This window comes from Gekko japonicus, unplaced genomic scaffold (assembly GCF_001447785.1).
Source record: "Gekko japonicus isolate JY-2015 unplaced genomic scaffold, Gekko_japonicus_V1.1 scaffold1206, whole genome shotgun sequence".
NCBI classification, from domain to species: domain Eukaryota; kingdom Metazoa; phylum Chordata; class Lepidosauria; order Squamata; family Gekkonidae; genus Gekko; species Gekko japonicus.
In genome coordinates, this window is record NW_015176008.1 from 509,155 (window position 1) to 532,302 (window position 23,148).

At 41.7% G+C, this 23,148-nt stretch overlaps 1 protein-coding gene across 2 annotated transcripts in view; it reads right to left on the reverse strand.

The window, feature by feature from the left end:
- Positions 1–354: 354 nt before the first annotated feature.
- The window catches only part of LOC107123288 (CD99 antigen-like), a 41,502-nt gene continuing 18,708 nt past the window's right edge, over positions 355–23,148 (reverse strand). The window contains exons 2-11 of one of the 2 annotated variants that reach the window (XM_015426516.1): positions 21,534–21,569; positions 19,590–19,640; positions 18,862–18,900; positions 16,168–16,233; positions 10,402–10,458; positions 8,140–8,163; positions 6,546–6,587; positions 4,452–4,559; positions 3,964–4,017; positions 355–1,661 (exon numbers count right to left, since the gene is read on the reverse strand). In XM_015426516.1, coding sequence (XP_015282002.1) covers positions 1,633–1,661; positions 3,964–4,017; positions 4,452–4,559; positions 6,546–6,587; positions 8,140–8,163; positions 10,402–10,458; positions 16,168–16,233; positions 18,862–18,900; positions 19,590–19,640; positions 21,534–21,569 — 506 coding nt within the window. In that variant the 3' untranslated portion in view covers positions 355–1,632. The remainder of the gene's footprint in view (positions 1,662–3,963; positions 4,018–4,451; positions 4,560–6,545; positions 6,588–8,139; positions 8,164–10,401; positions 10,459–16,167; positions 16,234–18,861; positions 18,901–19,589; positions 19,641–21,533; positions 21,570–23,148) is intronic. The other variant, XM_015426517.1, reaches the window with a different exon arrangement.

Below are 23,148 nucleotides of genomic sequence, written 5' to 3' on the forward strand. Positions count from 1 at the left end.
TCCTCCCCATTAAACAAACCAATGTGGAGCACTCCGTGTATTCTGGTCAGTTGTTTGCTAGTGATTACTTGTCTTAAATAGCACTTCAGGATGAATTATTTAAGGCACCTGCAACTGGGCACAAAAACTCTATTACAGGAATTATATATATTTGGAACAAATAGCTAATCAAATTAAAAAGTCACAAGAATATAAAATTTGACGGGAAATACAGAGTTGGCATGTCATAGGCAAGGCTCCCTCTAAGCTGTGGAATCTTCTGAGCAAAAATTCTACTTTGTGAGCTACGGGCATTAAAATTTTGAGTAAACGATTTGGCTATTGCATACATTAGTTTGCTCTGGAGCCATCCTTCCTGAGCTAAGATAAAAATATGTGAGCCGGAAACTAAAAAACTGCACTAGCTCACACAAACTCAGGTCACTTATGAATAATAAGAAGGCACACCCTGCAGCACAGACACAAGATGTTGGGCAGTTCCAATGAAAGACTGCATTCACCAAATTAATTTTGGTATTCCAACATGATACAGCCTCAGGAGTAGTGGCTGCACAAAGGACCAAGTCTTCAAATTATTTTTAATTTGCCAGTGTATACAGTTGGGATAAGGGCAGAATCAGCATTATAGAGCAGAAATATGCATTCTGAATTATCATCTTTGCATTTTAATTGTAACAAATACTAGACAAAATTATTTAAAAAAATATTTTCAGAGTGACAAATATTAAGGCAGTGTGTAATTAACACCTCCATTTCCTGGGTACTGAATAGGAAGATAAATGTCCATGGCAGAAGGGGTTTTACTGACTTCCTGAAGAGCAAATATCTAGGTTTAAAAGCACATTTCCAACACTCTCTCAGATTCTAGTGTGACCAAGAAACAGGATGTGGCCATGCAAAGCTGGGTTGACTCCTAATAAATGGGGTTTTCTCAGGGCCACCAGCACAAGGAAAAAGTTAATCTTTCATTCCCAAATGACATTTCCAAGCATATCCATAGTTATTTTTTACCAATGGAGGAAAGTAAAGCAATACACTTGAGGACACGGAGATGGCAGAGAGCACATGAGTGGGTCAGACTTCCTTGACGGAGGACTACTACTTTACCATGGGTGCAATGTGCTTCTCTGCATGGAGCCTGCAGGCACACACTGCATAAGTAAGGAGTCCTTGCAAGATACAGAGGGCAATCCAACATGAGTGACTCCAGCCTAAGCCCACTGAAGTAGACTGGAATAACTCCTCATAGGATTGCATTCACTAGACCTCTTTCAGTTACTTTTGCCTGTCAAACAATGGGCGTTTTGCTGGGGGGGCGGGAATCAAAAGAGAATTCAACAACCATCTCACCTTTAGCATTCTTACGACAAAAACCAGAGATGAGACTTCTGACAAAAGCTAACTATTTCAACAAAAATGTGTTAAAAGCCAATTATCAGCAACCCCATTGCTTCAGAGTTTGCCACAGATGACACTATTTTGATTTGTTAAAGCTCCCTCTCAAGACATTTCAGCACAATTATTTTAAGTCTCTTTTACAGCTCCAAGTTCTGTTGTTGGCACTATGTGGTACTTGTCGGGGGAACATGCGCATTTTCTATCCAGTTTTGCTGGTCTTTCCTTTATATTCCATTACGATTTCTGCAAAAGAGTGCGTTGAACTAAAGAAAGAAAAAAAGTTTATTAAATATAGGGTCAGTTGATATAAATACCAGTAAATATATTGTCAATTGATATAATTACCATTAGAGGCATCAGAAATATAGAAGCGACAATTAAAATGCCTTATAGCCTGACTCTAAACATGTTTATTCAAGTTCTGTGGAGTTCAACGGAACTTATCTCTCAGTATGCTGGGGGCGGGGGGGAATAGCCCTAGATGTCTGAAATTCTTTTTGCCCTCTTCCCAGAGTATTAGATAGTTAAATGGGATCAGATGAAGTTATTTGCCCTGTGGGGAAACACCAGGAGGAGATCAGATGATAGATTTCATGGGTATCTTGCTTAATTGGCTTTTAAGCAGAATTATCCCCAATGGGTTGGATCAGATTTAATTCCATGCAAAGGAGTGCAACTTCCCACCTCCACCTGCCTGTTACAGCCTACATATCTTTGGGACCGCGTCTCTTAGTATGCCCCTGGAAGAGCACAACGCTCAGGAAATAAGAACTTCCAGGTGGTCCCCAGCCCAAGAGAAGTCTGGCTGTCTTCAACTAGGGCCAGGGCTTTCTTGGCCCTGGCCCCCGCCTTGGGGGACCTGCCAGAAGACATCCATGCCCTGCAGGAGTTGTTACCGTTCCACAGGGCATGCAAGGCAGAGATGTTCCACCAGGCCTTCAGTAAAGGACAGCGACGGGGCATCCTTGGCACTCTTACATAATTCCCTATCCTTTGTACCCCCCCACCCCCTGGGAGGCTGGGGAGCTGGCATTCCTTCCGCCATCTTATATACTATGTGCATGCTGTTTTTATTTATTAGTAATTATTGGGTTATTTTAACTTAGTTTTAAATTGAGCTTTGTACATTATTTTGTAGTAAGCCGCCCTGCTTCTAGGGAAGGGTGGCCTAGTAAATCTAACTGAATAAATAAATAAATAAATGTTTCTCCTCGACGAGCCCAGAAGCAGCATGAAAGAAGTGTAAAAAGCTGTTGTGATGGGTGTGTGTGTGTGTGTGTGTGTGTGTGTGTGGAAACAGTGCACATAGATTTTTTTTTTTAACATAACCCACTGATTTGAAGTCCAGTTACTGCTTAAAATGTCAACTCTGTCTAGGATTGCTTTGTTGAATCCTAATCATCCTAAACCCAAGAATTCTTAGGGGCTGACATTGCCCTACACTATGGCGACAGAACAAACCTCTTTCACCATTATCATGAGCATAAATAAAAAGGAGAACTTTTTGCATTGTTCTGTCTTTTACAGGAAGCTTCTTTGTTCCATACAACAGTATGTGAGCCAAGTTAATCTTTCCTGCCTCCAGCTTCTTTTATACAGCCTCAGCTCTGTCCAAATGCTGTTAACATTTCCCTTGTGCAAATTCTGACTAAACTTTGTTTTACTGGTCTAATCCAAGGTCCAACAATGAGGGGGCTGCTGTCAGACTTCCAGCACATTCCAGTACGATGACAAACAACTAATAACAGCTGATACAATTTTTTCCCCAATCAAGCTTTGATTGTTTCAGCTCTGTAATCTTTAGATTACTTAATAACCCATATCCATCATATACATTCATATTCCATTATTTATAACCCTAATTATTCAGTAAATGTATTATTTAAAGGTTTTTAAAACTATGAATTACTGTTGGCACAGGTTTTGCAGTTTTGATCATGAATCAACATATAAAAGAACATATAAAACTGACAGATTTCACAGTTATCTAATTTTTACTGTGCACTGTATATGCCCAAAGCTGATGCATGCACAAACACACATATGCATTCCCCACCAAATGGATTCTCTAATCTGATTCAGCTGGCCGAACAAGGATTCCCCAAATGGATGCCATATATTTGGCATTCATTCGAGGAATCCCTTTGCTGGGGAGGGTAGATGTTTAAACTTAAAACTTGCTTCTGGGGCTTGTACCTTCCCTTGGCTGGGGAGTCGCCCTGCAGAGGCAGCAAAAGCCCCAGAAGGAAGGGAAAGTGTTTTAAGTTTAAACACCTTCCCTTCACTAGGGAGTTGCCAGGTGTGAAGCGGGCAGGCTGGGGAAGGCACAGGGAGGCAAATACCAAAATTGGGGTAGATCCAAACCTGAAAATAAATAATAAATACTGGAGATTCTTAATGGCCTGAAGGCACATAATGACATTCTACTGCTGAAGTTAAACCAGCCTAGCTCTACTAGGTTCTTCTATGAAGATGACTTCATAGCAACCTAATCCTGATTCTTTCTTGAGAGAATCATAAGCAGTCAAAATTAAGTTCTGCATTTGTATCGAGCGCTTTCCTTACCAGGTGGCTCAGCATGTGCTCCTTGTTGGCTTTCCATATTAACATTCTCTTGATCTGCAGACATAAACAAGAGTTAAGACACTTACCATATATATGTCATGGATGCATACACACACAGTACCAAACCGTAAGTCTCCGGTTAGGTTAGGAGTGCAGTGTTTAGGAGGAGGCGATTCTATGGTGGATTTCCCCTTCTTAATTGTCACACAGGGAAGGAGGGTGGCACGGTATAGGCTGATCTCATCAGATCGTAGAAGCTAAGCAGGGTCAGTACTTGGATGGGGGAACCACTAAAGAACACTCTGAAGAAGGAGGCAATGGCAAACCACATCTGCTTCTCACTTGCTTGAAAGCCCCTTGCTGGTGTCACCATATGTTGGTTATAATTTGATGGCACTTACATACTTGTTACATGACAGCTGGGTTAAGCAAGGCACCCTGGGAAACATCTCAAGGCAAGAACAACAACAACAAAAAGATAAACTCACCACTTGCTTTAAAGCAGAGCTTTTTCTTCTGGTAAGCTATGAAACTTGACACAGCCCCAACCACTGCCACTGCTACTGAGCTAATAATGCCAGCTAGCATTCCACCGCCTGCGAAAATAACATTTCCCTTCCATTAGAAGGCAGATTTGACCTAACTTGGGAGTGATTCTCAAAAACCACTAATACATATGCCAATCCAATGCATATTTTAATTATCAATAAATTATACTCTATTCAAGAGATTTTACTCTCAAGTGCACATAGAACTGCTGCCTTCAATATTAATTTCCACTGGAAGACAAGGTTAGGTATATTTACTTTCTTCAGAAACAGACTACTTCCACAGTTGACAAATACTGCAAAACTAGAAATAAGATCTTTACACAGCCCATCAAACAGGCAAGGGAGGTCCAACTCTCCATGACTTGGCTGTGCTGAACTGCATCATTTCTACTGTAGCCTCACTTTTCTACTGAAGTCTGAAGTGCTGCCTCCAAAATCATTACATTATTTATCCCAAGAATCCATATTTGTAAGCAAAGCCACAGTGACTTGCCAATGGCTTCAGCCTCCATCCCCATGCCTGCTGCAGGTTTATGGAAAAGTAACAGAGGGAGGGTGACTTCAAGAAGAAGTGAGCATGTGAAATTTGGGAACATCAGAAGAAAGTGGAAGGTTAAGTAGTTTATTCCATTTATGCCCTGCCTCATTTATATTTACCTCATTCTCTCAGCATCCATTTTAACCTCACAACAGCCCTGTAATTAATTTTTCTTCCGCCTTTAAAAAAATGTTCAAAAATTGCTCAAATGAGAAGAGAATCTCAGAGTGATGAGAAATTCCTGATAAGTGTGGAGTACAGGTGGAGTTAACAGGGATTACCTTAGCCTTCCTATAAATGCGATACCAATAAAGTCAAGTCAGTCTTCAATCCAGAGTTCGTAAAATAGAGAAAAACTGGCTGGAAGAACATTTTTTTTTAAAAGTCTGAGGGCAAAAAAGGGCAGGGAAAACTTCCATTTCACTGTATCTGAAGAAGTGTGTGTGCACATGAAGCTTATACCTTGAATAAAACTTTGTTGGTCTTAAAGGCGTCACTGGACTCAAACTTTGTTCTGCTGCTTCAGACCATTACTGCTGCCCACCTGAACCTATGAGGAATTTCAGACAGACGATATAATCCGGAAGAGGAACGGTTCCCAAACGGTTTCTGGTCTGTCATTTCAGACAGAACCATTTTAGAACCGGTTCCTTACCGGAATATATTTGTAATTTCAGACACAAACACTTCAGTCCCATTTAGGAAACGGGGCTGAAGCGTTTTACCTGTCAACCGCTTCCAAGTACTCCTCAGTTTCCTCTCCCAGTTCCGATGCGCTTTTCCCCTGCCGTTTTTTGCCCACACGGGCGATCTCCAGCTTTTTTGGGGGACCCTCTAACCTGTGCTTTTTTGGGGGGGGGGGGAACATTTGCTATAACGCAACAGCATTATATCAACCTCATTGAAATGCCTGGAGTGTTTTGTTAAAGTGCTATAGCGCTCTAAAGCGAATGTTTTTTTTAAAAAAGCTGGAGATCGCCCACACAGGCGAAAAACGGCAAGGAAAAAGCAGTGCAGTCTGAAATGGCAAAATGCTTCAGATCCAGCTCTTTACCGGAAGGGGAAAGCTATGTGTGAAATGGCAGCCCTATATCGGTTTACTCCATGACGGATCAAAAACGGCTTCAAAACGGGTTAAAAAGGGTAATGTGAAATTCCTCTATGTTCTGTAGACAGACTTTCAGCATCAAAACACACGTCTGGGATGAGGCATACAAACCACTGCATGTACAGTACGACAATATGCACAGACTGAAGCGAACAGATACTATCTTTTAGGCAACGGGGTAGAATACAGATGATCATTAACAGAAAGTTGCCACTTGGCAAGCTGGTCATCTCAATACTCCTACCAAATAGTGAGGATTTCACCAAGGATCATGTGCTTATGTACGCTAATAATATGCGGTATAAAATTTGATCAGTTTCTGTAGCCAACCTAGTTTACAATCGATTAGGACTTAAAATACCATTATAAAAACATATACACTTACCTTCAGCACTTTCACCAGTTTTAGAATCTCCGCCCTGCCCATCTGTGAGAACAGTTTTGTTAGAACATTTTTCTTACATAATACAAATCCTATTCTTTCCTGCAATGCCTCAGGAAAAGAAAGAATACCTTTTGGCCAGTGTTAGCAAAGTATAAGATGGACAACAGTACTGCTTGCAAAAACAACCATCCATGCAGGGCCAGTGCTTTTATCAAGATGCATCTTTACTACAAAGTCTCAGTTTTTGCTCACTCTTTAAATAACAACCTTGAGGACCCACTGGGTGGAAAGGTGCTTTATTCTAAATCAATCAATAATCAATCCCTACTACAAGCACCAGACCATATAGCAACAGTTATTCCAGTATAATATAGCAAAATAGAACACTCAATGGATGTTGCACATAATTTTAAGAATTAGGCTAGCATTTAGACAGAAAAGAGTCAAAGAGCTGCTGTTTGGGTTACAGTTCAAGTTAATGCAATTCAGAAGCAACTTAGTTTACCGCATTTATTTGGAACAATTTATGACCAGGAGTAAAACAAACACACCACACGGATTAAATCACTGCATACAGGGGAATAAGACTTTAGTAAATATTTCTAGGTATAAACTTTCCGAAAAATTCACACTTTTGAAAAAAACAGCCTTCCTTATGAAGCATACTGATGTGTATGTATTGTAGCATTTTTTTCTGAAGAGGTCTAAATATATCACCAATACACTGCAGTAGCAGAAAAAGGAAATATTCAAATTACCCTTGCTTTTTCCCTTTTAGCTTTAATTATCTTCATGCACAGGTATGCCCTTACCAGTCACCAAACATGTGGTGTGCTGCTGCCTAACTATGCCAACAAGAATGTAGCTTAGACCAAACAAAACAGGGGTTGTTTTATTTTGGCTTATTCCAAATGAAGCAGTTTTGATATGGTATGATCAATGGTTCTTAACAGTTCACAGGAAATGCCGAGTTAACTTGATTCTGTGGTGATGCCCCCAAAGGGAGATTCCTTGAGCACATTAAACCAAACGTAATCTAGAACACAGGATGGCTCTTTCCACTGTTTGTGCTCCTTTCAGGGGTTTCTAGAATGGCTGCTTATTATTACTCTAGGTCATGGTTTTCCCGGCCTCTGTACATACTTGAAAAAGCAGGCAGGCGGCAACCTCCAGTATTAGTCTACACTCTTTACTGTGCAATCCTGAACAGAAGTAAACCCTACTGAGTTCAATGGGACTCCCTGCTTCGGCGGGGAGGGTGGGGTATAAATCAAATAAATAAATAAGTATTCTTAGGGTCGCAACCTTAGCATTTGAACAGGATGAACTGAATAGCTTTATGCAGTGTAAAGTTGAAAGGCAATAAGCCAACATACACACAGTTCTTTTTTAGACAATGTAAGTGTCTCACAGAACATCACACAATCCTGTAACAAGGATTTTAAAGGAAAAAAAAGAGAGAGAGAAATATATGAAGAGCTGTACCTAGTAGACCTGTCTTGGTGACAAGTCCGTACAAAGAAATACAAGGGTACACCCAAACTGAAGACTCAGCAGTAACTAATTCAATTAACTTTGACCAAAGCCCACATACCTGCAGACGGGTTAGAAGCACGGCCTACATTAAGAAACAAAAAGTTGTGCATAACTGTGTTCACAGCAGAACTGAGCCACTAAATTATCACTTAGAAAACACAAGATAATCAATTAGTCAGTTAGTCAGTTACATACACCAAGCCCATTCTAGCTTTTCAGGGTTGCCAACCTCCAGGTGGTAGCTGGAGTTCTCCCGGGATTAGATATCCAGGTGACAGAGATCAGTTCGCATGGAGAAAATGGCCACCTTGAAAGCTAGACTCCATGGCATTATACCCCACTAAAATCCCTCCTCAAACCCCACCCTCCTCAGGCTCTACCTCCAAAATCTCAAGGTATTTCCCAGTCTGGAGCTGGCAACCCTACTTTTTATACTTTTTTTAAAAAAAAAAACAGACTCTGCCAGATGCAGCCTAATGCATGTATCTTGCATAATCAGCCCAAAGCTAAAGTCCAAAAATCATCAAGCCATTTATCATGCACAAATCCATTAGGAGCACTGGGGAAAATAACATTCAAGAAAAATCATCATGAGGATTTCCATGCACCATTCAGATAGATAGCCCTGTTTCCTTCAGGTTTGAGCAGCAGAACCACACCCATCTAGGCACACACACATCAAGAGCATAACTCATTTTCAAGCACATGATCAACACCGATAAGCTATTAAAGGGAATAAATATGAAGTGTCTTCAGAGCTGGCCACAGTAAACAGCACTTTTGCTCTGAAAATAAAGCCTCAAGGCAACAAAGCAGAAATGCTGTGTACAGAAAGAAATCGAAGGAAACACAAATGAACCTCTCTTAAGAGTGTGAAAGCTAAGAGAATCTGATACATCAACAACTGCTGTAGAATTAGAACCTATGGGTTCCACTGATATAGTGTGGGGACTCTGATGCTTCTCCACTCATACATGTAAATATTCTGAAGGACAGGCAGACTGTACCTCAAAAGGCAAAACCACTCGACTATATTGTTATAGTCTGCTAAGCTTGGCAGGGATTTTCCAAACCTACTTTAAACACTGCAGTCAGTAGTACATCCTACAACTATTCATCCAAAAGACTCAAGGGAAAGTACTATAACCAGCTAGTTCTGCTGAGACTACTTGGCTAAGGGCATACCCCCAACTGCTCACAAATTGGGACTCCAGTTTCCAATCTGATTTATTACATAAGCTGGGGGAGGGGGGATCTTGCTGGCAGCAGATGAATTTCATCTGGAGCAAGTTCCCCTCACTGCGGGTACTATAAAGGTTGGGTATGGTCAGAGGTGTAAGCCAGAGGGTGGTTTGTTTATGTATATTGTATTTTTTTCCTGTTGTTGGTAACTTTAGGTTCCTTTAGGGAGAAAACTGGGATGTATGTGGTTTGCTAGGAACAGTTAATCCTCCACAGGGATATGGTTTGGTGAATAAAATTAATCAAATCCTTAAGAGGATGCTAAAAATGTTCTGTTGGTGCCTGGAGAATAGGGATAAGAGCCTCAATTTTCAACAGGCTTTTCTTCCTGAATGTTCATTCATTATAATGTGGGAAAAGTGTAAAAGAAAAGAGTCCGATTTATAGAGTTCAAGGGAATATGGGGGGATAGATATTTTAAATAAGCAAATAGTAGACAATGTAAAGGAAGCCCAAAAGAAACAGGTTAAACAGCTATCACTTGAAAGGGAGTGGGGTTACTGTTTTACTTTGAGGACAGACTGCATAGGTTTCATGATAAATAGCCTAGAAGAGATAACATTGTCAGAAGGAAGGATATATCAACCTGCTAAAATCTTGGGTGGACAAATAATGCAGATGTGAGCCCAGAAGATTCTATAAGAAATGAGATACTTGACTAGAAGACAAGGAGGAATATTTTGAGAACCTTTGACCATGAAACAACAACATAATTTTCTGGCCAGATTTACAATAATCTTAATACAAGAAGAAATGAGAAAAATATGATTTAACTTGTATACACAGTATCTTGTACGCTTTCCTAAATTATCTCATGAAGTACTTATCTTAAATCTGAAGCAGATACAAAAGTAGAACATGTAACTGAAACATCACCAAGTTCACCAGTAGTGACCGTTCCAGCTCCAATCAAAACAAAATGAGTTTTAAGCCTCCCTTAGTTCGTAGCCATTGCTGTAACTATATACTACTCAGAAATGGGAAAGATCACAATTTCTTTCAGGCCACTCCTTAAACCAATTCCCCTTAGAAAAGAAAAAGCTACAAATAAAGAAAATAAAGTCTGTCAAAAACTTACCCCCTGGTTTTTGTGGAGGCAGCGTCCCATCAATCAAGTCAGTATCACTGAATCCCCCTATAAAAACAAATTTTTGCAAACAAAGAATTTAAAATGAAGAAACTATTTATAGCTTCTAATTCTTTCTGTTTTAAGTTTTTCACCATGGAATCCTTTGCATCTTTCCAAGAAGCTTTAATCATATCTATTAGCAAATAAATTTTATTGCTCAACAGGACTTGTTCCAAACAAGTTTAAGATTCACTTGTAAAAATCTGTTGCATGGACTAGCAAAGCATTTATTATGGTTGGGGAAACAGTTATATCAGTGCAGTTTCACAAACACCTTTGTATCCTGCCATCATGACCAGATCTCTTGAGAATGGCATATACATTTTCTAAATAAATAGTCTTGCATTTAGGTGATACCTTTGAGCATTTCTTTTATCACACGTTTGCTCTGTAATATATTCTCAATTCATTCAAAAGTTCAGAGGTCATGGTAACTCTGCTTTAACTGGGCTTGCTCAACATTCTGGTTACAGAATAACTATGTCACACTGATCAACCATGGTTAGCGCTCATCCAGATATAACTCCACTATATAGGGTTGCCAGCTGTAGGTTGGGAAATACCTGGATGTTTTGAGGGGTGGAACCTGAGGAGTGCGGGGTTGGGGAGGGGAGGGACTTCAATGGGGGTATGATGCCATAGAGTCCACCTTTCAAAGTGGCCATTTTCTCCAGGGGAACTGACCTCTGTCACCTGGAGATCAGTTGTAATAGCAGGAGATCTCCAGCCACAACAAAATACAACCTTGATATAATAATTTCAGACAGGTGATACATTCTGGAAGAGGAACGGTTTCCAAACGGTTTCTGGTCTGTCATTTCAGACAGAACCGTTTGAGAACCGGTTCCCTTCCGGAATATATTTGTCATTTCATACACAATCGCTTCTGTCCCATTTAGGAGACGGGACTGAAGCGTTTTACGTGTCAACCGCTTCCAAGTACTCCTCAGTTTCCTCTCCCGGTTCCGATGCGCTTTTTCCCGCCGTTTTTCGCCCACACGGGCGATCTCTGGCTCTTTTTTTTTAACATTTGCTTTATAGTGTTATAGTGCTATAACGAAATGGCATTATATCAATCGCATTGGAATGCATGAAGTGTTTTGTTATACTGCTATAGCGCTATAGCGTTCTAAAGCAAACGTTTAAAAAAAAGCCGGAGATTGCCCGCGCGGGCAAAAAATGGCAGGGAAAATGCGGTGCAGTCTGAAATGGCAAACCGCTTCAGATTCAGCTCTTTACCGGAAGGGGAAAGCCATGTGTAAAATGGCAGCCCTATACAGGTTCACTTCAAAATGGATCATTACTGGCTTGAAACCGGGTGAAACTGGGTAATGTGAAATTCCCCTACGTCTTTGTATTAAACACCATGGTACCTAATGGTTTGAATTCAGCTCTAGACCTAGCTATTTGTAAGACATAAAATACTATTTTTGTAAAGTAAAATTCCCTGATGATTGGTCTTAAATTTTGTAAACATTTTGTACAAAATTTAAAATTCAGTGTATGTTGTAACAATGTTGGGTCTTTTAAGACGTACAAGCACCTGCAGCCAATTAGAAGTGCTGAGTCAGTAAAATTTGGTGAGAGTTTTTGAATAGATACCACTGATGATCTAGCAAACCGGATGCTACTTAATAAATAAGACAGTATTCAGCAGAAAGCTGGGAGTCTGTATAACAAATAACAATGGAATATTAAAACCTGGAGAAATCAATGTATGACCAATGCACCAAAAAGGCTGGGGAGGCTTTTTAAAGAACTGCATATTCTGATAAGGATATTGTACTGTAGCTATACAGGATCTGCCTTGATGAAGCATTTTTTTCCTGTAAGTAACCCTTGAGGAAATTTTATTCCATTTGTCTGAAGAAGTGTGCTTTGCACATGAAAGCTTAAAGGTAAAGGTTCCCTTGCTCGAAAGCCAGTTGAATCCGACTCTAGGGTTGCGGTGCTCATCTCCGTTTCAAAGCCGAAGAGCCACGCTGTCCAAAGACGTTTCCGTGGTCATGTGGCCGGCATTACTAAACACCAAGGCGCACGGAATGCTGTTACCTTCCCACCAAAGTGGTACCTATTTAACTACTTGCAATTTCTTGCTTTCGAACTGCTAGGTTGGTAGGAGCTGGAACTAGAGACGGGAGCTCACTCCATCATGTGGCAACTCGGGTCTCGAACTGCTGTACTACTGACCTTCCACAGCCTGCAGTTCAGCGTCTTAACTACTTGAGCCACCACAGCTCCTACATGAAAGCTTACATTCTGAATAAAACCTTGTTGGTCTTAAAGGTGCCACTGGACTCAAACTTTGTTCTGCTGCTTCAGACCAACACGGCTACCCACCTGAATTTTTCTTTGTTTGTTATTTGTTTATAAAAAGTCCTATTACCTAAAAATAACTATATGAGATACATTTCTTACAGTTGAACAAAGTTGGAGTCCAGTGGCACCTTTAAGACCAACAAGGTTTTATTCAGAATGTAAGCTTTCATGTAGGAGCTGTTGTGGCTCAAGTAGTTAAGACGCTGAACTGCAGGCTGTGGAAGGTCAGTAGTACAGCAGTTCGAGACCCGAGTTGCCACATGATGGAGTGAGCTCCCGTCTCTGGCCCCAGCTCCTGCCAACCTAGCAGTTCAAAAGCAAGAAATTGCAAGTAGATAAATAGGTACCACTTCGGTGGGAAGGTAACAGAGTTCCGTGCGCCTTGGTGTTTAGTCATGCCGGCCACATGACCATGGAAACATCTTCAGACAGCGCTGGCTCTTCGGGTTTGAAATGGAGATGAGCACCGCATCCCTAGAGTTGGATTCGACTGGCTTTCGAGCAAGGGAACCTTTACCTTTACTTTACATATAAGACAGAGGATGCTTCGGAATGACACGGCTACCCACCTGGATATTTCTTACACTTATGTATCTGAAGCTCTACCCCCTTTTAATTAAACACTATGGGTCACCTGGGCTAGCCCACTCTCATCAAATCCTGGAAGCTAAGCGAAGTCAGTCCTGGTTAGTACTTGGATGGGAGACTGTCAAGGAAGTCCAGGGTTGTTACACTGAGGTAGGCAATGGCAATAAAACCCCACCTCTGTTTATCTCTCATCTTGAAAACTCTACAGAGTTATTGGGCAATTAAATGCAACTGGGGATGGTTAAAAGGGTTAAAAGATTGACACAGTTCATAAGAAGTACAAAGATGAAACGTCTGAATGAAGTATAAAAAGCTAGTTGGAGATCTCCTCTCTTGGGTTTTTAGTTAGTAGTGGGTTCTTTACTTTCTCCCTTATATGTAGTTTTCCCTTTCCCTTTTTTCTGTTCTAGTTTTTGTAGTGTTTAAAAAATCAATAAAAAATCCCCTCCGGGGGCTTAAGAAAAAAGAAAGAAAAGAAAACTCTACAGAGTCACCGTAAATTGGCTGCAACTTTACAGTACTTTCCACTACCACATGACTGCCCCCCTCCATTGTTTTGATATAATTTCTGAATGATTGGTCTTTGCATAGAATTGTATTCGTGGCAATCATTCCAGAGATCCCGTTCTCTCCTCACTTTGCCCAGTATTCCCAATCTGACTTCAGTCACCACACTGGGATGTTTTAAAGGTCAGAGATTTGGAATTAAGTGTAACTAAGACATGGGCCAAACTAGAGGTGATGGGTTCCTCGTGACCGCCACAAGGATACCACCATCATTTTAAAATGACACGTGGGCTTGATCTTGATTAGGCCTGCAGCGCAGCTGGCTGAAGGTCCCTAGTCCCCCCCCACCAGCACACTCCCAGCTGTTTTGGCACCTGATAAGATGCCAGGGATGACGACGATGACAATGACAAGAATGCCATGCATGTTTAAATGATTTTAAAATAGCAGTGGCCTCCTCATGGCAATAGAGATCCCAGCCTCCAGGTGGGACCTGGGGATCCCCTGGAATTACAGCTTGTCTCCAGATAACAGAAATCAGTTCCCCTGGAGAAAATGGGTGCTTTGGAGGGTGGACTGCAGGGCATTGTACCCCACTGAGGTCCCTGCCCTCCCCAGGCTCCAACCTCAAATATCCAGGAGTTTCCCAATCTGGAGCTGGCAACCCTACCCCCCCCCTACCCTTCCAGTGGCCGGGGAGACCCCGCAGCCCTGTGTGGCAGCCATGAGGACACTGTCATGTCTAGTTTTGCCCTGAGTGACTTCTACTCGTATGCTTGAGGAAATCTTCAAAAGTTTAATGATACTACAGGCTATCCAGTAAATACAAGAGAAGAAAATCTTATCCCCTCCAATGCTGTTAAGGTTATGTTTTTGGAAAAAAATATCTTATACCTATAACCAGACATAAATTAAGAGGTTGGCACAATTTACAAATAAAGTTTATTTCCTCCTTTAGAAGGGGTTAAAAGATAGCAATTGGTTTCAAGTCTCTTTGCCAAACAATTATATTGGAGTGCTTTATGATGGACATAGTGAGTCGGAAAATGATACCGTGAAAATGTACAAGCCCAGAGGCAGAAAACATGTATCAGCCAAGCTTAAGAGTCTTACTGTAAATTTTGAAAGGTAAGACCTCCTGTAATGATTCCTTGAGTTATGTGTGTGTGTGTGTGTCTCTTTAAAAGTTTGGTTGCATGGCTGTGATAGACTAGTGTGGTTGAAGAGGCAAGTGTGGTGTGATTGGTGATTGACAGAGAGAAGGAGGGGTTTTGGAAGTGATTCTGAGTGGATGAATATGTATGTCTGTCAGGAGTGACAGTTACAGGAGACAGTTGATAAGTTCTGAGGTCTGTGAGAGAGAGAGAGTTAAGTTCTATGTATGAAGGAAGTCAGAGAGAATAAGAAAAAAGTAAATGAAAGTTTAAATTGAAGACAAATTATAGGAAAGGCTGTATGTCCTGATAACTTGGAGAGAAACAGTGAACTTATAAGTCCTTGAGTTAAAGTGTTACAAAGTTAACTTAAAGATCCCTGTCAGTAAGGGAACAGATCTTGTTATACCAGCTCTGAAAGGAATACTTCCTGAGGACCACATAGTCCTTCATGAGGCTTCAACTCGACCTACCTACCCAGTAAAGAGCCAAAGTAAAAGCATAAAGGTTTGGAAATCCTTAAAATTTCCTGGTGGCAGCCAGATATACCCAGCAGAACAAAACATAAAGAACACTTTAAAAGGGAAACCAGACCTCCCCATTAAAAGGGGTCGTCACACCTCCTTTTTCACTTTCCAGGAGATATACTTCCCCCTGGCCCCTAGGGTTGTCAGCCTCCAGGTGTTGGCTGGTGATCTCCTGGGATTACAACTGATCTTCAGGTGACGGAGATCACTTAACCTGGTAAAAACGGCCACTTTGAAAGATGGACTCTATGGCACTATACCCCACTGAAGTCCCTCCCCTCCCCAAGCCCCGCCCTCCTCAGGCTCCACCCCTAAAATCTCTAGGTATTTCCCAACCCAGAGCTGGCAGCCCTATCCCTAGATAGGACTCCTAGTGATTCTTAAACAGACACAAGTCTTATCCTTTTATGAATCTTTTCATAAACTTAAAAAGGCTACGTTGTAAGTATCAGCCTTTCTCAGTAACCACATGCCAACAGCCTGCCTCCTCAGAAGCCAGACTCTGCAAGCTAGGATTTCTTAAACCTAACTGAAAGAAGACTTTTACAAAACCTGTGCTTAAAGGAAAACCATGATCCTGTCAGATAAGGATTTCAAGAAGTGCTTCTAGAGACTCTTACCTCCAGGGTTGCTGTGACCTCCAGAGTTGTCGTGACCTCCAGGCTGCTGAGGTTGACTGGGTTCCTCTATTGACAGATAGTGATAAGAACAAACTTCAAAAATGTGTTAAAAACAGAAACGAGGTCTAAAAACACAGGAGCGCTACCAGAGCTGGACTCTCTACTTTGCCTGTCTTCTTCCTAAACTCTGCACTACATAGGTTGTTCTTATTTATCAAGCAGGATAACATCCTATAGTTAACAACCAACATTTATTAATTTCTTTTTTAAAAAGGGATCCAGATTAAGACCAGGAAACAGACATACATACACACAGACACCATATTATTCAGTTGGTTTCTTCCTTTCTGGTGTTTTTGTACTTTTGTGTGTGTGTGTGTGTGTGTGTGTGTGTGTGTGTGTGTAAGTGTGCATGTGCACCTGGAAGTCATGGCTACTTCAAGGATATTCAGAGAGGTGGCTGAATAAAGCCTACCCCTGCCTCCAATCTCTGGTATTCCAAGGAGGTCTCCCATGCAAGTACTTCCCAGAGTCGGCCCTACTTAGCTTCCGAGATCTGATGTGATCGGGCTTGCCAAGATCTGATGAGATAGGGCTTGCCTGGGCTATCCAGGTCAGGGCCTTATTCAGTCAGTTTCCTGTTCAGCAGTGTCCACAAAAGCTTCCCTCTTGAATCTAAATAGCTTGGGGATTTGGCACAGGGATCTGCTCAGCAGACAGCTGTCAAGAAAATAATTTTAAAATATATCATGATACTAAAACTCCAGCCTATACAGATACTTAAATATTAGTCCAGTCTGAATTTCTCAAAATGTCTTTAAATATGTACAGAAAATAATCTTCCCTGAGCTGAACTGAATATTTATTCCCGAATACCACCTCCAACGCCTAAGAATTGTCTCATGCTAAAACATACAGGGCCAGGGCAATGGCTAGATGGGGGCCCTGGGGGTGGTGCCCCCTCCTGAATCTGCAACACCCCCGCCCTGGGAAGATGCCAGGCCCCCTCACCCCCCGGTGCGCCGTGCTCCTTACCTCTGCAGGCAGTCGCCATAGCTATTCCTGCGCTGCTTTCTGCTTCCTACTATGGTCAAGCAAGAGGTGGGGGAGAGGGGGGCAACATCGCTGGGTCTTCCTGCTTCCGCAGCCAGCTTCCCAAAGCCCCTTTCCCTCCTCTCCTGCTCAACTGCAGCAGGAAGAAGGAAGCAGCAGGAAGACGTGGCAAGGCTGCATGGCGACTGCCTTCCAGCAGGGTAAGGAGCTACCCCTCTCCCTCCCCTGTGCCTCCGCCAGGTGCAGTGAGGTGCCAGGGTGGACCATTCTGCCCTGCCTGCCTGCCTGCCAAGCCTCACCGGTTCTTCCAGCTGCCTTAATTTAATAAACAGAGCTAATGTAATTAATACCCCCTCCCCGAAGAATTCCTAGTTACAGGCCTGTATTTTGGAAACCACTGTAATATGGGAAATACTCATGTAGTTGGGTGCATGACAGTGAGCTTCAAGCTCAACAGTATCTCCCATTACGCAAAGAAAATCTTCATGAGAACCCAGAATTTCTGCATTTGAATTGCAGCGCACATTGGTGACAACAGCACTACCTGTCTGCCACAAAAAAAGGAGCAAACAGATTGCCAGCAAGCATATATACACATAGCTTCAGATTTGCACTAAAGAATCTATATGTTCAAAGGGGGAACCAGGGGAAGAGTGCACAAAACCACTTCTAGGCCCCCATGCCTGCCATGTGTATGATTTATATGCCCTGTCTGTGGGTGAACCAACATACATGTAAGAACACAGTAGGAGGGAATTATGCATTTCCTGTAGTAAAAATAAGAGAAATGTTGGTTTGAAGAGGCAAAGTGTGGAAGCGTGAGAAAGGGATAAATAGATAAACATGACAATTATGAACAGGGTTGTCTGAAGATGGTATTGCAAGAAATAGGAGTGAGAACTGGGGTGACGACGACTAAATATCTCCAAAGAGGAGCTGCAGGGCGGCAGGGCATGTCTGAAAGCACTGTGCACCTATTGTTACCGTTTCTGTGCACTTACTGCTGTGTTCCTATATGTATCAAGTACTGCCATAAACGTCCAAGGTTAATTCTATCCTTAAAATGTCTACTGAGATTAAATTGGGAACAAGCTGTCACACAACACGGAAAAGATTCAGACTGCAACTTGTATTCATTTGTTTAGTGAGAACCAGGTCAGTAGTTTATTGTTTGGCACAATTTTTTTTTTACAAGAAATAGTTTAAGGGGGGGGGGGGGTCTGCACGCCTGTCCTCGTGAAATTAACTTCCAGTCTAAGAGGGGATCTAAGAGGGCTTCCACAGAGAACCAGCTATGTGGGGAGGGTCTCCAGACAAAGAGCAGAGTGAGCAACTTCCATGTCACTTTCAATGCCAGTGTTACCTACTAATAACTAAAAAAACAAAAAGTGGCCAGGCCTGGAACACAAGAAGGGCTCTAGAGGATTACCCCTTCCTGGAGGGAGTAATAGAAAACAGAAATAATGATCCTTCCTGGAGGGAGTAATAGAAAACCAAAATAATGATTCCCATTATGTCTTTACATAAAATCTTTGCTCAAATAACACTTTTTAGACACTTTTTTGTCAATTAGGTGGCTAAAAATTAAAATCCAAAGTTAGGCTCCATTTTACAAAGTGTTTGGAGTCTTCTTATACTTACCCCCACCTCCAAGGGCATCCTCTAAGCTAAATCCATCATCTAAGAGGGAGGGAAAAAAGCATTTTATAAATTTTCCCCCCAGAAATGGTCTGTAGAATGACTCAACCCCACAAATATCCCATGCAAAGTGGGGAAAACAAAGAAATCTGCAAACACAACAGAGAAGCTGCCAGTGAAAGGGGGAGGGGGAGAGCAAAAAAACCTGTCAGATCTGCTAATAAATAGGAGCCTGGTATGAACTAATATATTTACAGGTTTGTAAAATATATAATGGCAGTGTAATTCCCCAAGACAGTCATGACACAGACAGTTTGAAAAAGCTGCTCTTAGATTATTTTGAAAAACACTGTCATTTCAAACAGTTGAGTCAAAGGGACTTGTTTGTACGTAACAGAATCTTGTAATCAACTGTACAGAATTATGAATGTTTCAGTAGCATTCAAGCCTACATAAAATATATTTACTTGAGATTTTTATCTGTCCTTGTGGATGAAGTACCAGCTGAGTTGCAGTAGTAACAGGAACCACATACTTATCGTATCAGGCTTTAAATGTTAAAATGCCCACATTTGACAATCCCCCCTCAAAAATACTGTTTCTCTATCCATTTAACTGCACATAAGGTTATATATCGTCTTCGTGTAATCACGTATTTGTATACAACCGTTCCTCAGCATATCAGTAAGGAAGTCTAATTACTATTTGTAGGACAAACGGCTATTACTCACCAGATGTTGGCTTTTTGGACCCTGTAGCTGGCTTCTTTGTAGTTGTAGGTTCTGAACAAATTAAAACATTCAGTATTTAACATTTGAAACAGTCAGTGACCATAGGGGGAGAAACTAGGACTGATTTTATGATTTGCCCAGTTATGTGACAGTTTTATAGTGTTACTACTGTTTTCTAGACAGAAGCAAAGCATAAGTCACACGTGGTTAAGATAACTTAGAGTTGCCAGCCTCCAGGTGGTTAGCACTGGAAGGAACACAGTGTAAATATGAGCCAGCAACGAGGAAAAAAACACTGTAATGAGACGCTAAATAAATCTAATAATTAAATAAACCTATGCGTGATTAATTTTTATATACCTAAATAGTGAATGATATATGATTATGAAAACAAAAGGCTCAATTGTGTACTCAATTACAGAGCAGGTAAGTACAATTTTATAAGTATTTAATCAAGAGATGAATCATCAAGAAGAATTCACTGAAGAAAGAATCTTCAGCAAAACGTCTTCAGTGAGACCAGCATCAACGTTACAACTATCTACAGGATGCTCTCTCCAAAGTTTATGTAAATACAAATAAAGGTGACAGTCATTCCAAGAGTAGTTCTGTATCTATTATTGAAATCTTGTCTGAGGGACACCACTGCAAAATCAAACTGAAAATTAAGCTGGAAATTAGCCAATACTTTCTGACACTACCTTACGATCACTCAGGAATCAACCAACCTTTTCTTTTTGCAGGAATTTAAGTATACAAAATGTGTGACTGATCTGGAATTACCAACTGCTGTAGCTTTGTTGAAGCCAAGGGCCTAATTACAAGATACCGTTCTGGGTTGTCCCTGGGTCCTGTCAAACTGACATGCACTGGGAGGTCCCACTTGAAGCTTAGCTTCTCGGAGGTATGGAGGCCAATTCAGACTGGACCAGGAGTTGGTAGGAAAGGGGGCTTAAAACTCCCCCACACAAAACAACAACAACAACAACACACACACTATTTCCGTGATCTGAAAAGGCCCTGTTGAGGAAACTTAGGTCCATAGGTAAATTCAAGTTTCCCCCAACGAGAAAACAGCAGCACCCAGTCAGGAAAACAGCATGGGATTAGGCAAGCATGTTTAAGCCTCCTTGACACGTGGTCCCAACCTGAAATCAGCCCCCACATGCCTGAGAACCTAAGTCCCAATCTGGAACTTTCAATGCATATCTGTCTTACAGGGCCTGGGGACCCAGGGAGTATACTGCATACTTAGGCCCTCAGTTTAAAGGGTGTGCAACGCCTGGACAGGAGATCACCTGAGAGCCCCATGCTAGCCACTCTGAGGTATCTAAAGAAGAAGGCAAAGATGCTTAGGCTTACACAGGGGTTTATTCCAGCTCAGTAAATGCTTTGACCTCCTGTTTTCCTTGGAACAGGGGCCTCAATGCTGTATCAGAAACTGATTTGGAAATCCCTGCAATTTTCAACCACAGCTGGCCAAAGGCACTGCTGTATCTGAAAAATTACGTGTTAAGTTTCCTTGTGTTCACAGAATTTGTTCCACGGTCTTTGGGTTTTAGTGTATAATCCTAACTGGTCTAGCAATCACAGACCACACTCATCCTGGTATTCATTTGCTGACATAACATCTCTTTCAATCAAGATGTCTATCATAGGGTTTCAGGTACTACAGTAATTCCCACCCACTCTACACAACCCTAGGTCACATTTCAGGACTTGTTTATGTCATCCATCTTGTTCCAAATTCTTGTGGTCCCAAATTATAGCAGTAATCTAAAGATGCTCCACCTTGATCATTTGCTCTGAAACTATATAGGATTGTGTGGTTAAGCAGAATGTAACTGTTTAATTCAGAATTAAATGCGCTTGATACCACAGTATCAGCATTATTGCAAACCCCACAAATATTCATAAACATTTCATATGGCTTTTGTTGCTTACCAGTGTCAAATGCATCCCCCAAGTCAAAATCTTGCCCTGTTCAATTAAAAAAAAAGAGTTTATTGTTTTGTTTCTGAATTATAATTGCAGTTCTAGCTTCCTTGAACCACGACAAAAGGCTGGGTATAAATGGGTATCAATGCGCAGCTGTAATGGGGTTGAAAGTGACTTACACGGCATTCCCTCCTACAGTACAAATTCCACCCCACTCCACCCCACCTGGGTTGTCAACCAGTGGCAGCCTAGGCTGATGGCCATGCCACTTCTGGAAAAAAAACCTGGAAGTGACATCAGTGTGCTCTACAAAGCACCGGAAACTCTACGTTTTTCCCTCTAGACGTAACATAATGTCATTAGGCTGATGGCATTCTTAAAAAGACTTTTCCCTTCCACTCTCCCACTCGCTGCCAGAGCAGCGGCCGGAAATGGGAGCGGGGGACAGGGGATCCCCACCCCTGATGGGAACCTGGCAGCCCTACTCCTCCTGTTGTAATAGCATCACATTTGCTACTTTTAGTTTCCATTTAACTGTAGGGTTTGCAAACCCTGATTTAAAATCCTGGTTAAGAAGAAACCTATGGTTCATATTAAGTACAATAATTAAGGCAAACAAGGAAGGGAGTATTCATGTCATGTTGTAGGGTTTCCAGACTGGGAGTGGGGGATCCTCCACTTTCAAGCTGGCTGCCAGGGGGGACTTACCATCAGCAAACTGAGGCCTAGGACTCTGTCATCAGTCACATGGTGACATCTCTGTGGTATAACATGGCTTCTGTCACAGGGTTTTTACCCAAATACCAGAGTTTTCCCATGCCACCAGAAACATTATGATGTCCGGCATGCACCAGAGGTGATATTGGCACGTTGCTGGTGACAGAGGCCTACACCACAGTTTGCTGCCAGTAAATCCCTCCCCACCCCCACCAGCTGCCAGGGGGTAACTGGCAACCTTACGCAGTTGCTAGCTTTCCATTTGCAACAACCCATAATGTAAAAGGCAGAATTAAATATATCAATGCTGGAAGGCTGTAATTACATGCAGAGCTGGCCAGTTTTTACCCAAATACCAGAGTTTTCCCATGCCACCAGAAACATGATGATGTCCGGCGTGCACCAGAAGTGATATTGGCACGTTGCTGGTGACAAAGGCCTACACCTCAGTTTGCTGCCAGTAAATCCCACCACCACCAGTTGCCAGGGGATAACTGGCAACCTTACATAGTTGCTAGCTTTCCATTTGCAACAACCCATAATGTAAAAGGCAGAATTAAAGATATCAATGCTGGAAGACTGTAATTACATGCAGAGCTATCTGAATGACCTTGGGCTAGTCATACTCTCCCACAGTAACCTACTTCACATACTTGTAGTAAGGATAAAACTGAGGAGAGAAGTTGCACTGGATCCCCACTGAGGAGAAAGTCAGGGTATAAATAAAGTAAACAAATGAATACTTTCATGTTTCTTGAACTGTAAATATATGGGATGTAGCATATACGTAAATAGCCAGTTGCCTACTTAGCTTATAGCAAGAAAAAAACCACCTAAAAACAACACAACAGGGAAACTTTTTGCAAATCAGAAAACGTGGATCTCTTTTGTTCATACCATTCAT